Source organism: Chiloscyllium plagiosum, unplaced genomic scaffold, assembly GCF_037043375.1.
Source record: "Chiloscyllium plagiosum isolate Xiang-an unplaced genomic scaffold, Cpla_swu_hap1 HiC_scaffold_42, whole genome shotgun sequence".
NCBI lineage: Eukaryota > Metazoa > Chordata > Chondrichthyes > Orectolobiformes > Hemiscylliidae > Chiloscyllium > Chiloscyllium plagiosum.
The window spans coordinates 13,104,301-13,118,250 of NW_028270180.1; the positions used below are offsets into that span (position 1 = coordinate 13,104,301).

The 13,950-nt window shown below is 42.7% G+C and overlaps 1 protein-coding gene across 1 annotated transcript in view; it reads right to left on the reverse strand.

Annotated features, from left to right (window-relative positions):
• The window catches only part of LOC122542472 (potassium/sodium hyperpolarization-activated cyclic nucleotide-gated channel 3), a 451,331-nt gene that overhangs the window by 93,049 nt on the left and 344,332 nt on the right, over nucleotides 1-13,950 (reverse strand). The window contains exon 5 of the mRNA XM_043680205.2: nucleotides 168-314. Coding sequence (XP_043536140.2) covers nucleotides 168-314 — 147 coding nt within the window. The remainder of the gene's footprint in view (nucleotides 1-167; nucleotides 315-13,950) is intronic.

The window sequence follows — 13,950 nt, forward strand, 5'->3', positions numbered from 1 at the left end:
AGCCCCGAAAATGACCAGGAGGAATGCAACAGGAATCTATTAATGATGGAAATTGAATCACCTCGAAGGCATGAAGCAGAACTTTCTGATCCCAGTTGACTGGGCCAAGTTGATGTAAACATTTAAAACGTCACAAACCAAGAGTTTGCTGTTTAACAGTTCCTCACCTCACGTAGAGGATCGCTGAGCTCCCCGAGAATATTCTCCTCATCAAACATCTTGCCCTGAAAGCGATGCTCGTAATAATCGTGGATTCGCTGGCGCATGTCAGCTGGTAACTTGTGGAAGGACATGTACTGTTCCACTTGTTTGTACTGTGGAGGGGGAGAAAGAAAAGGTGAAGTTACTGGACATTAAGCACCTTCAATCAGTGGCTGGTGCAGGGCTAACAAAACTTTAAAAGGGCCTGTACTCTACATCCAACAATATTGGTCATATTTGGAATGGCTAGACCAAAGAACTAGAGCCAACCTAGTGACTTAAGGTCAGAACTTAGCAAATCTAACTCTTGCCCTTGTCACTGAGGTTTCAAAGAGAAGTCACTAAAACCCAATAAACTTATAATTCTGCAGTGTACAAGCTACAGTGGTCTCCCTAATGTCCGGCAAGCCTGATCATTGATGAAAACTGTACCTCTAGAATGATTTAGCCTCAATTTTGTATGACAGAGACACACAAGTGCTAATGCCCCTTCACTGACTCGTGCAGAATCTGTCAACAATTGGATTGAGTTGTACATGCACGCACACCCACATAAAAGCACATATCTTGAAGTTAGAGAGTTGCAGCTCGGCTTTCTGCTGGAGGGTTGCAAAAATCTCAGCTCAGCGGGGGGGGGGGGGGGGTTTCCATGCATCTGACGTTGATGAATGAAGCCCATTCATAACCAGAAAAAAAATCTTTCTCCAGATCTTAAAGCATTACCGGTAATGTAGTGGTGGCAGTGCTGGATGGCAAATGATCTATTCAGTGTGGAGTTATCCGCACAAACACTTTCGTGACACTCTGAGTGGCCCTAACGTGCAAAGTGCATACCAGCATATGAATTAGGAGCAGACTCTGCTCTGCTATTTGATAAGATCATGGCTGTTCTGATTGCAGCTACAAGACCACTGCTTTGCTTATCCCCCGACACCCTTTGACATCCATGTTGGTCAAGAATCAATCTAACCCAGCCTTAGAAATATTCATTGGCCCTGCCTCCACTGCTCTTTGGAGAAGTGAGTCCCACAGATTCATAACAATCTAAGAGCAACAAATTGTCATCAGAGTCATAAATGGGAGCCCCCCCCCCCCCCCCACCGTTATTTTTACCCGCATCTTGTCAAGGAGATGAGAACGAAATTACTTCCCTCAAAGGGTCATGAATCTGAGGGATTCACTACCCCAGCATGCATTGGTTGCTGAGACATTGAGTAAATTTGAGGAGGTGATAGACACTTTTCATTAGTAATGGGTTGAAGGGTTATGGAGAATAAGCAGGATAGTAGAGTTGAGGCCGAGATGGGATCAGCCATGATCGTATTAAATGATGAGGCAGGCTAGAGAGCTGAATGGCCTACTCCTATTCCTAGTTCTTATGTCCTTACATCACAAGACAGCAAGTTGACACGAGTCGGGTTAAAGGGCGGAGATCAGATACAAGGCACTGTGATGCTGAGTTGGATCCGTGGCGATAGATAGAGCCGCTGTGCTTAAATCGATCATCTATAATTATTAACCACATCTTATTATCGCTGTTGATGTCAATGGAGCATAATTGTCTCAAATGATTCAGGAGGCTGTGTTAGTGAATTTCCTGTGAATATTGAGACCGACTGTTAGGTGCAGCTGTGAACTGGAAGAAAATGTTTAGAGCACAATACATGAAACATTGGCTGTGTTTCCAAGACAAGAACTGGCAGGAAAGGTTGGAGATTGGCACAAGGAAATAGAACTAGTACAGACACAATAGACCAAATAGCCTCGTTCTGTGTTGTAACAATTCTGTGAATCTGTAAAACTGTCTCCTTTAGCTTTAGAACCTCCTACAAGGGGAAACTACCTTTGAATATTTACCTTATCAAGTCCCCTCAAGCACTGAGCTATTTCTGAGCAAATGCAGCTTTTTCTTTCCTGAGCCCATTTTTTAACCTGAGATCAAGATTCATCAATGTATAATCATTGGTAAAACAGGCTCTGGTGGTGCAGTCATAGTGTCTCGCCCTCTGGCTAAGGAAGTCCAGTTTCAAGTCTCACCTGCCTCAGAGGTCAGTCATATAATGGGTTAATGTAAAAATAATATATAGCCACAACTGAACGGGCACCTCATGAGCACCACTGTGCCCACATGATAGAAGTCAGCGAATGATAGAGCACAGATAGACCCCATTAAGCTCATTCCTGTTTGGAAAATAAGCAGCCAATTGGGTGGCATGGCTCCTCAGTGGTTAGCACTGCTGTCTCACAGTGCCAGGAGTTTGCATTTTCTCCTGTGTCCATAAAACATAGGAGTGGAAGTAAGGCCATTCGGCCCATTGACTCCACTCTGCCGTTTAATCATGGCTGATGGGTCTGTGCAGGTTTCCTCCCACACACCGAAGATGTGCAGGTTTGGTGGATGGTCTGTGGTGTCTAGGGATGTGCAGGTTTAGCCATGCGAAATGCAGGGTTATAGGGATAGGGTAGGATGCTCTTTGAAGGTTGGTATGGGCTGAATGGCCTCCTTCCGTACTGAAGGGATTCTATGATTTCCTGAATCTGACTACTCTACTCCTTCAAACAGCATGTGGAATATCCAGCATTTCGGTTGCACATAGCCAAGCTCTTAGATCTCTGACTGTTAGCCCTTTTTGTACTTCCGTTACCAATCTGATCGCTGGTTCAGTTTCATTTTGTGCTTGGAAATTTTGCAAATTCCTTCTCCTCCTGTATTGCTCAGTATGAAAGGAGGCCATTCAGCCCATACTAACCTTCAAAGAAACTGGACTTCCTTAGCCAGAGGGCGAGACACCATGACTGCACCACCAGAGCCTGTTTTACCAATGATTATACATTGATGAATCTTGATCTCGGGTTAAAAAATGGGCTCAGGAAAGAAAAAGCTGCATTTGCTCAGAAATATAACCCTGCATTTCCTGTGGTTAAACCTACACATCCCTAGACACACAATCTTTGGTGTGTGGGAGGAAACCTGCACAGATCCATCAGCCATGATTAAATGGTAGAGTGGACTCAATGGGCCGATTGGCCTTACTTCCTCTCCTATGTCTTATGGACACGGGAGAAAGTACAAACTCCACACAGATAGTCACCCAAGCTTAGGGCTTGAACCCATGTCCCTGGCGCTGTGCTAACCACTGAGGGACCATGCCGCCCGATTGGCTGCTTGTTTTCCAAACAGGAATAAGCTGAATGGGGTCTATCTGTGCTCTATCATTCGCTGATTTTATCATGTGGGCACAGTGGTGCTCATGAGGTGCCCGTACAATTGTGGCTATATATTATTTTTACCTTAATCCTAACTCAGAAAAGTTACAGTCATCAGCAAATGGGAGGCATTTGTAAATTAATGGGAGCATAATTGCAAACAGTGACTACTGGACTATAAAAAACAACAAAGCATTCAAAACAAAATTGGGTTTTCTGCCATTGCCGACTTATCCTTTGCCTTTTGTTCAAACTCTATTGGGAAATGCAGAAACCATCATCAGGTCAGAAGCCAAAGTAAAAATGCCCACTGACTCATTGTTACTCAGCAGTCTGTTAGCGCGGTGATAAGAAAATGTGTTTTTTTTTGGATTTACACTGGTGCTAGTACCTCATTGCCAGATCTACTGGGCTGCTAACTGCATGTCATACTGAAAGCATTTCTGACAGAAACACCACATTTGAAGGTATTAAGGAAGTATATTATCAATGCACAGCCTCAAAGTTTGTGCATCTGTAGATTGGGGGAATCAATCATATTTCATGCCTGCCTCCACAATTTGGCATACATTCAGAACTGACCCTGGAGTAAGATGGAGCATGCGAGCTTCATAGCCTTAGCTGCCATACCATGATACAGTGCTGATGCCCATTAGCATGGTTCATAAAGGTATACTGACAAACTGTTTGTTTTAAAAGCGCAGTCAACATCACCATGAACCTCTTCAACCTGACCTAAGGCATGGTCACCCTCAGGTTAAACCACCACCAGTCATCACCAGGCAAATTTACTTTATTCTTAAAGGTGTACAGATGTACTGACCATGAGATATATGACTGAATTAACTCCACAGAGGCTGCTATCCTGTCACCAAGTCATCCTTTATTCACACATGGAGAATCTTTGACACTGGCATAGCTTCATCAGAGACAGCACCCAGAGTGCCGAAATCTCTGACACTCCTCTTTTTATCTGTCAGCCAGGGCTCCCTGGTTGAAAAACATTACCAGGCCCAATCAGTGAACTCATAATCTACAAGATCCAGCTGGCTGACCTAATTGCAGTCACTACATTGACAACTGTCCCCATCCAACTCCTCTGGATTTTGAACACTTCTCTCAACCTTCATTTCTCCAAAGCAAACACCTTTTTTGAAACAATTTGATTTAATTTGATACATTATTGCCACATGTACTGAGATACAGTGAAAATTATTGTTTTGCATACTAACCAGACAAATCATACCTTACACACATATATCAGGTTAATAGAACAGAGTCCACTGCCATTTGCGTGTGGATGAGAGTTCCAAACATCTGCCACCTGATTGGTCTGGCACTAATTCGCAGATTTGCCAAAAATAGAAATTGCTGGAAAAGCTCAGCAGGTCTGGCAGCAGCTGTGGAGAGAAATCAGAGTTCATGTTTCCGTTTGAGTGACCCTTCCTCAGATTATGCCCCCTAATTCTATAACACCCAACTAATGATAATTGTTTATCTTTATCTACCATATTTTTCCTGTTAAAATCTTGAAGACTTTGATCACTCCTTATTCTTTTAAATTCTAGAGAAAACAGACCTGATTTGTCTCATCCTACCTATTATTTTCTTAATGTTCATAGATAAACATGGGAACAAAAACTAGTGCCATGGATGGACCCAAGATTTGCTTAAAAATTCTGTCATCGGATACAGGCATTTGACAACATTTGCTATCCCTCCTTAATTGCCCTTAAAGCTTTACATGTCAGATTTATTCATTGAATCCCACAAGCTACCTTGATGGGATTTGAACCCATATCCCAAAAAGCATTAATGGAAGACTTGGGATTACTCTTCTATGACAGTACCATTACACTACTGCCTTCCTAGCAGCAGTTGTGAGCTGTAAATTGCAAAGCAGTTATTACCTTGTTAAATCACAACTTGTTAACAAAAAGCTTCATAGGAGCTTTGTGAAGGGAAAACCAGCAACAAAACACACCTCTTCTGCAGATACCATGCTGCTTGGGGTAATTGCTGTGCAACTACAAATGTTCGGATAATCTGTGTGCTTTTAGAGCTTTCACTCCAGGGAAGCCAATCTACAGCTCTAACCAAATTATTATTGTGTACAGTCACCCTCTCAGTGGCCTCACTACAACATGCCCGGCAACTAAAGCACTTCTGTAGAACATGCTATTTTCCTGATTTGGAGGTGCCAGTGTTGAACTGGGGTGTACAAAGTTAAAAATCACACAACACCAGGTTATAGTCCAACAGGTTTAATTGGAAGCACACTAGCTTTCGGAGCGCTGCTCCTTCATCAGGTGATAGTGTCCACAACCACCTGATGAAGGAGCGGCGCTCCGAAAGCTAGTGTGCTTCCAATTAAACCTGTTGGACTATAACCTGGTGTTGTGCTATTTTCCTGTGTAGCATGAAAATTTATTGTACAAGAAAAGAAATTACCAGTTTCAAAAAAATTAAAGGACAACTCAATAACCTCTTTTGTTGGACATTCTTTCTAATAATTGTTTGAACATTCCAAACTCCCTTTTTCTTAATCACAATTTTCTCCTTTGAGTCAGCTATGGCTCTTTTGGTAGGACTCGTGACTGAATCAGAAGGTTGTGCACGTTCAAGTTAAGACTCCCAGGTGTCAGTTCAAATATCTAGGCTGACTCTGCAGTGCAGTACTGAGGGAGTGCTGCATTGTCCGAGGTGCCGTCTTTCAGATGAGTTGTCAAACTGAATGCCCAACTTCCCTCTCATTTGATCTGAAAACATTCCCTTGAAATATTTCAAAGGGAAGGCAAGGCAGTTTTCCACTGTGCCCTGGCCTCAATCAACATCATAGAATGTAGAACATTACAGCACAGTACAGGCCCTTCGGCCCTCGCTGTTGCGCCGACCTGTGGAACCAATCTGAAGCCTATCTATCCTACACTATTCCATTTTCATCCATCTGTTTATCTAATGACCATCTAAATACCCTTAAACTTGGTGAGTCTATTACTGTCACAGGCAGTGCATTCCACTCTTAGTAAAGAAACTAAATCTGATATCTGTCCTATATCTATCGCCCCTCAATTTAAAGTTATGTCCCCTCATGCTGACCATCACCATCCGAGGAAAAAGGCTCTTACTGTCCACCCTATCTAACCGTCTGATCATCTTATATGTCTCAATTAAGTCACCTCTCAACCTTCTCTTTAACAAAAACAGCCTCAAGTCCCTCAACCTTTCCTCATAAAACCTTCCTTCCATACTAAGCAACATCTTAGTAAATCTCCTCTGAACCCTTTCCAAACCTTCCACATCCTTCCTGTAATGCAGAGACCAGAACTGTACACAATACTCCAAGTGCAGCCCCACCAGAATTTTGTTCAGCTGCAGCAAGACATCAGGTCATTCACTCATTGCAGTTTGTGGGAGCTTGCTGTGCACAAACTCTGTATCGCCTTTCCTGCATCATAACAGTCACTACACTTCAAAAAGTACTTCAATGGCTCCGCAGGAGGGAGGAAATTGACAATAGACAATAGACAATAGGTTCAGGAGTAGGCCATTCTGCCCTTCAAGCCTGCACCACCATTCACTATGATCATGGCTGATCATCCTCAATTAGTATCCTGTTCCTGCCTTATCTCCATAACCCTTGATTCCACTATCCTTGAGAGCTCTATCCAACTCTTTCTTAAATGAATTCAGAGACTGGGCCTCCACTGCCTTCTGGGGCAGAGCATTCCACACACCCACCACTCTCTGGGTGAAGAAGTTTCTTCTCATCTCTGTCCTAAATGGCCTACCCCTTATTTTTAAGCTATGTCCTCTGGTTTGGGACTCACTCAACATGTTTCCTGCCCTCAGAGTGTCCAATCCTTTAATAATCTTATACGTCTCAATCAGATCCCCTCTCGGTCTTCTAAACTCAAGGGTATACAAGCCCAGTAGCTCCACTCTTTCAACATAAGATAGTCCCACCATTCCAGGAATTGACCTCGTGAACCTATGCTGCACTCCCTCAATAGCCAGAATGTCTTTCCTCAAATTTGGAGACCAGAACTGTATACAATATTCCAGGTGCGGTCTCACCAGGGCCCTGTACAGCTGCAGAAGAACCTCTTTGCTTCTATACTCAGTCCTTCTTGTTATGAAGGCCAGCATGCTATTATCTTTCTTCACTACCTGCTGTACCTGCATGCTTGCCTTCATTGACTGGTGTACAAGAACACCCAGATGTCTTTGTACTGTCCCTTTACCTAAGTTGACTCCATTTAGGTAATAATCTGCCTTCCTGCTCTTGCCACCAAAGTGGATAACCATACATTTATCCACATTAAACTGCATCTGCCATGCATCTGTCCACTTACCTAATCTGTCCAGGTCACTCTGTAATCTCCTAACATCCTCCTCACATTTCACCCTGCTTTGTATCATCAGCAAATTTGCTAATGCTACTATTAATACCATCTTCTATATCATTAATATATATTGTAAAAAGCTGCGGTCCTAGCACTGATCCCTGCGGTACCCCACTGATCACCGCCTGCTATTCCAAAAGGGAGCCGTTTATCACTACTCTTTGTTTCCTGTCAGCCAACCAATTTTCAATCCAAGTCAGTACTTTGCCCCCAATACCATGTGCCCTAATTTTGCTCACTAACCTCCTATGTGGGACTTTATCAAAGGCTTTCTGGAAGTCCAGGTACACTACATCCACTGGATCTCCCTTGTCCATCTTCAGAGTTACATCCTCAAAAAATTCCAGAAGATTAGTCAAGCATGATTTCCCCTTCATAAAGCCATGCTGACTCTGACCTATCCTGTTACTGCTATCCAGATGTGTCGGAATTTCATCCTTTATAATTGACTCAAGCATCTTCCCCATCACTGAGATCAGAACTAACTGGTCTATAATTTCCTACTTTCTCTCTCGCTCCTTTCTTAAAAAGTGGTACAACATTAGCCACCCTCCAATCACCAGGAACTGATCCTGAATCTATCGAACTCTAGAAAATAACCACCAACGCATCCACGATTTCTAGAGCCACCTCCTTCAGTACCCTGGGATGTAAACCATCAGGCTCCGGGGACTTAGCAGCCTTCAGACCTGACGGTCTCTCCAACACCAATTCCTGGCAAATATAAATTCCCTTAAGTTCAGGTCCTTCAGCCACTGTTACCTTAGGGAGATTGCGTGTGTCTTCCCCAGTGAACACAGATCTGAAGTACCAATTCAACTCTTCTGCCATTTCTTTGTTCCCTGTAATATATTCCCCTGTTTTTGTCTTCAAGGGCCCAATTTTAGTTTTAACCATTTTTTTCCCTTTCACATACCTAAAAAAGCTTTTACTATCCTCCTTTATATTATTGGCCCGTTTACTTTTGTACCTCATTTTTTCTCTGTGTATTTCCTTCTTAGTTATCCGCTGTTGTTCTTTAAAAGCTTCCCAGTCCTCCGTTTTCCCACTCATCTTTGCTATGTTATACTTTTTCTCTTTTGACTTTATATGTTTCTTAACTTCCCTCGTCAGCCACGGCCACCCCTGCCTCCTCATAGGATCTTTCTTCCTTTTTGGTATGAACTGATCCTGCATCTTCTGCATTATTCACAGAAATACCCACCATTGTTACTCCACGGTCATCCCTGCTAAGGTATTGCACCATTGAACTCTGGCCAGCTCCTCCCTCACAGCTCCATAGTTCCCTTTATTCAACTGAAATATTGTCACTACCGATTATACCCTCTCCCTTTCAAATTGCAGATTGTAGCTTATTGTATTATGGTCACTACCTCCTAATGGCTCCTTCACTTTGAGGTCCCTGATCAATTCTGGTTCGTTGCACAATACAGATCCAGAATTGCCTTCGCCCAGGTAGGCTCCAGCACCAGCTGTTCTAAGAATCCATCTCGGAGGCACTCCACAAAGTCTCTTTCTTGAGGTCCAATACCATCCTGATTCTCCCAGTCTACCTGCATGTTGAAATCCCCCATAACAACTGTAGTAACATCTTTGCGACAGGCCAATTTCAGCTCCTTATTCAACTTACACCCTACATCCATACTACTATTTGGGGACCTGTAGATAACTCTCAAAAGGGTCTTTCTACCCTTCGAATTTCTCAGCTCTATCCATATTGACTCTACATCCCCTGAATCCTAGGTCCCCCCGCGCAAGGGACTGAATATCATCCCTTACCAACAGGGCCACCCTACCCCCTCTGCCCGTCAGTCTGTCCTTACAATAGCATGGATAGCCTTGAATATTCATTTCCCAGGCCCTGTCCACTTGAAGCCACGTCTCAGTTATCCCCACAATATCGTAGCCGGCAATTTCCAAACGAGCCTCAAGCTCATCCATCTTATTTCTAATACTTCGTCCATTCATATATAGCATTTTTAATTTGTTATTGCCCTCACCCTTCCTATCAACCCCTATTTCACTCAACCTTATGGCATGATCCCTTTTTGAGTTTTCTGCTTCATTGATACCGTTGTCTTTCCTGACTTCCCTTGTTCTAACTTTCCCTTCAATTTCCTTCTTAAACTTCCAGTTTGTCCCCTCTCCCCCCCCCCCCGCTATTTAGTTTAAACATAGCTGTGTTGCAGTAGCAAACCTGCCTGCTAGAATGCTGGTCCCCAACCTATTAAGGTGCAAACCATCTCTCTTGTATCATTTATGCTTACCACAAAACATAGTGATCCAAGAATTTAAATCCTTGCTTCCTGTACCAGTTCCCCAGCCACACATTCAAATCCATTACCTCCCTGTTTCTGGCCTCTCCAGTCCAAGGAACTGGAAGCAAACCAGAGATAACCACCCTGGACGTCCTGCTTTTCAGCCTTCTTCCTAGTTCTCCGAAGCCCCACTGTAGTATTACATTAGATTACTTACAGTGTGGAAACAGGCCCTTCAGCCCAACAAGTCCACACCGACCCTCCGAAGCACAACCCACCCAGACCCATTCCCCTACATTTACCCCTTCACCTAACACTGCGGGCAATTTAGCATGGCCAATTCACCTAACCTGCACATTTTTGGACTGTGGGAGGAAACCGGAGCACCCAGAGGAAACCCATGCAGACACGGGGAGAATGTGCAAAATCCACACAAACAGTTGCCTGAGGCGGGAATTGTGGCGTAATCACTTCACTCAACCTCCTTGTTGAAGACTCCTGAGCTAAATGCTGCGGATGCTATCTTTTAGAAGTGATATTAAACTGAAATTCTGTCTCCCTGTTCAGATAGATGTCCGAGATCCAATGGCTCTATTTGAAGACGATCATAAGAATATCAAGAGATTGAATCAATTTACTTCCACCTACACAACCCAAATGGATTGGGTGAACAATCTCCTCATTGTTGTTTGTTGGTTTTTTTTAAAAACATCAGTGTTTGGGTGTACTGTGACATACCTTTGGGCCATCACAGCCTTAAATGGGCTACAAACTCAGCATCTGCAGTCCTCACTTTCTCCACAAACTCAGATCTTCTGGTCCAAAGATCATGACATTACCACTGCACACCCTCTGTCATGGGTTGTGGTATGATAAATTACTTACTCATTTAGCAAATCATTACAATTCAAAGTAATTGCATGAAAAGTTCTGTGAGACGTTAGGCATGTTGCAATTTTCAACATTACAACTTCAGAAATACTTCATCGTCTGTAAACTGGGGCATTCCCTGTTTTGTTGCTGAGGTTGGGGGGGTTTGAGCTTTCGGGGAGAGGCTGAATAGGCTGGGGCTGTTTTCCCTGGAGGCTGAGGGGTGATCTTATAGAGGTTTATAAAATCATGAGGGACATGGATTGGATGAATGGCTAAGGTCTTTTTTTCCCAGGGTAGGAAAGTCCAGAACTAGAGGGCACAGGCTTAAGGCGAGACGAAAGATTTAAAAGGGACCTAAGGGGTAACTTTTTCACACAGAGGGTGGTGAGTGGATGGAATGAGCTGCCAGAAGAAATGGTGGAGGCTGGTGCAGTTACAACATTTAAAAGGCATCTAGATGGTTAGATTAATAGGAAGGGCTTAGTGTGATATGGGCTAAATGTTGACAAATGGGACCAGATTAATTTAGGATACCTAGTTGGCATGGACAAGTCGGACTGAGGCTGTATGCCTCCATGATTCTATGACTCTAAGGCAAATGCCAGAGACCCCGCACTTTGGTGGGGAGAGGGGACTGTGCAGACCCCTGTGAAGAACTGGATCCAGGGTGTTGATGACCTTTGATTAGTTGGGAACGGGACCTGGCGAGGGAGTTGTTGAGGGGTGTCCATCTAATGTAGCTGGATATTCTCTGAGTGTACCACCATGATGAAATTTGAATTCAACTTCCAATATGGTGACCAAGCACTTGAACTCAATTGGCAAAATAAATCCAGAATTGTAAAGCAAGCATCAGCATTTGAATGAAGGCATTGCTATGATAATCCTCAAGGGTCACCCTTAACCTTTGTGGGTGGAACCTCAGATTTGCTAATTTGTGATGCTTGACTCATGCCAATGTGGTTGACTCTAAAATTGCCTGGCAAGCCATTCAGAAATATCACTCCTACCTTTTCCTTAAGAGCAATTGGGATGGCCAATGAAGTCCACATCCCATGAATGAATTAAAAAAAGAAAATCTTCACAATTAATTGGTCTAATTGCATTTAGAATACTGTGTGCAGTTTGGTTTCTGAAGTAAGAAAACTATTCTTTTATTTTAGGAAGTCATTTGGAATCATGGATTACGTGGTTTTCCACTTTAAGTTCAGTGGGTTCTAAGAGAGTTGCTAAATCTAATGTACAATTGGCAGATTCTGCAGAGTAGGTTTGGTTGAATAGGTCAATTGGAGAGTCGTGCACTCTCTCGGACACCTCACTTTCCCAGCATGTTTGTGACAAAGTCTCTCAACATGCTTGGTCCTTAACCAAAAACACTTCTCCATTTTGTTTGGTCACATGTGAGAATTAGCCACTAAGAGAGTCAAGTCAAGAGTAGCTTTATTTGTCATTTCTACCACATACAACTGATAGAGTCAAAACGAGACAGAGTTCCCCCAGGGACAAAAATGCTACATGAACAGCACAAATGACACAATCATACACAGGGCGGCATAAGGTGCATAAGAAGTGCAAAACATGCAAGACAACACAATAATTCCTGACACGCCAAGACAATAGGCACAGTGGTGTACAAATTACGGTGTAATAAAAGAATGATAATTAATAAAACTAGCCAGTAAGTGTGAGTATTGACTGCAGTATGGAAATGACACTGCAGAAAAAGAGCAACCTGTAAAATGAGGGAATGGAAGGATTGAAATGTGAGAAGCGATAATGTAAGTTAGGTCTGCTCTCACTGTTAAAGAGTAGATTGAAAAGTGATATGAGAGCTGATTTTAGGATTCTAAATTAACTAGCTGTTATCTACTTTGGTGCAAATGTTTTTGAGCAAAGTGTACGGGGTTGAATTATATTTAAGTGAGGTTTCCTAGGAGTCAAAGTTAATGCTAGTTCCTGGGAGCTGTCGATAAGGACGCTATTTGAGTGGTTGCTGACCATGGTCATGATTTCAGCAGCAAACTGCACTCCCAGCTTATTAATTCTGATGATTTAAATGTGATACGAGCAATTATAAAAAAAAACACCAGACTGTCAACACTAACCCCCCTCCCATAACAAACATGGGACAAACGCACATTAGTTTAAAAGTCAGTGGTCAGCTTATAAGCATGTATCAAGAATGAAGAATTTTTGGCCAAAAGTCTTAGTTCAACGTTTACTTAATATTAACTATTACTCAAGAGAAAATGACAATTTGGACCATGACAAGCTATGTCAACTTGCCCAGGACAAGTGGAACCAAAGACCACAGTGTGCACTTGAAGGGGACTACATTCAAAAGTAATCAGCAGAAATAATTTCAATGAGCTAGTGGTTGATCTATAGAACAGGCTTCCTAAGTTGATGGTGAAAGCAATTAGTAGTGATTCATTCAAATTTAATTAGATAGATTCCTTTCGGATACAGCATATGAGTAATTTGAGACATGATGTGTGGTGAGTGGAGCATACTTTGGGGAGGAACCTTTGACCTTGTTTCTGCAGGTCCCAAAACTCTCTACCACTGAGTTTCTCCTTGCATCATGTCTGGGTTTTCTGGATATGAATCGATTGAGGTAGGTCAGTCAACAGACAAATTATTGGTACATCTTGCAACTATGCGGATGGCATAAGGTGAAACCCTTGGATCTCGCTCTTCATTTGCTTAATGAAAACCAAAGTTTCTAAGGACTCAAGAGGATGAAAATTGGACTTCACAGAATTAGAAAGCCAAACTGGGTGCAAAATTGACAGAAACCAAGGTCAAAGCAGATTGAAACAAAAACTGAAGAACAAATTGATTGCTAAATAAATGTTTGCTGTGGTATGTGCAGGTGTACAGGCTGGTGCACATAATGGAGTAAGGCACGAGGGTTAGAATTTCAAACTTTGTCAATTTTCTATCTATTAAGAAAAGAGAAATCTGTTGGATGACCTGTTGGAGATCTTTAAAATTATGAAAGG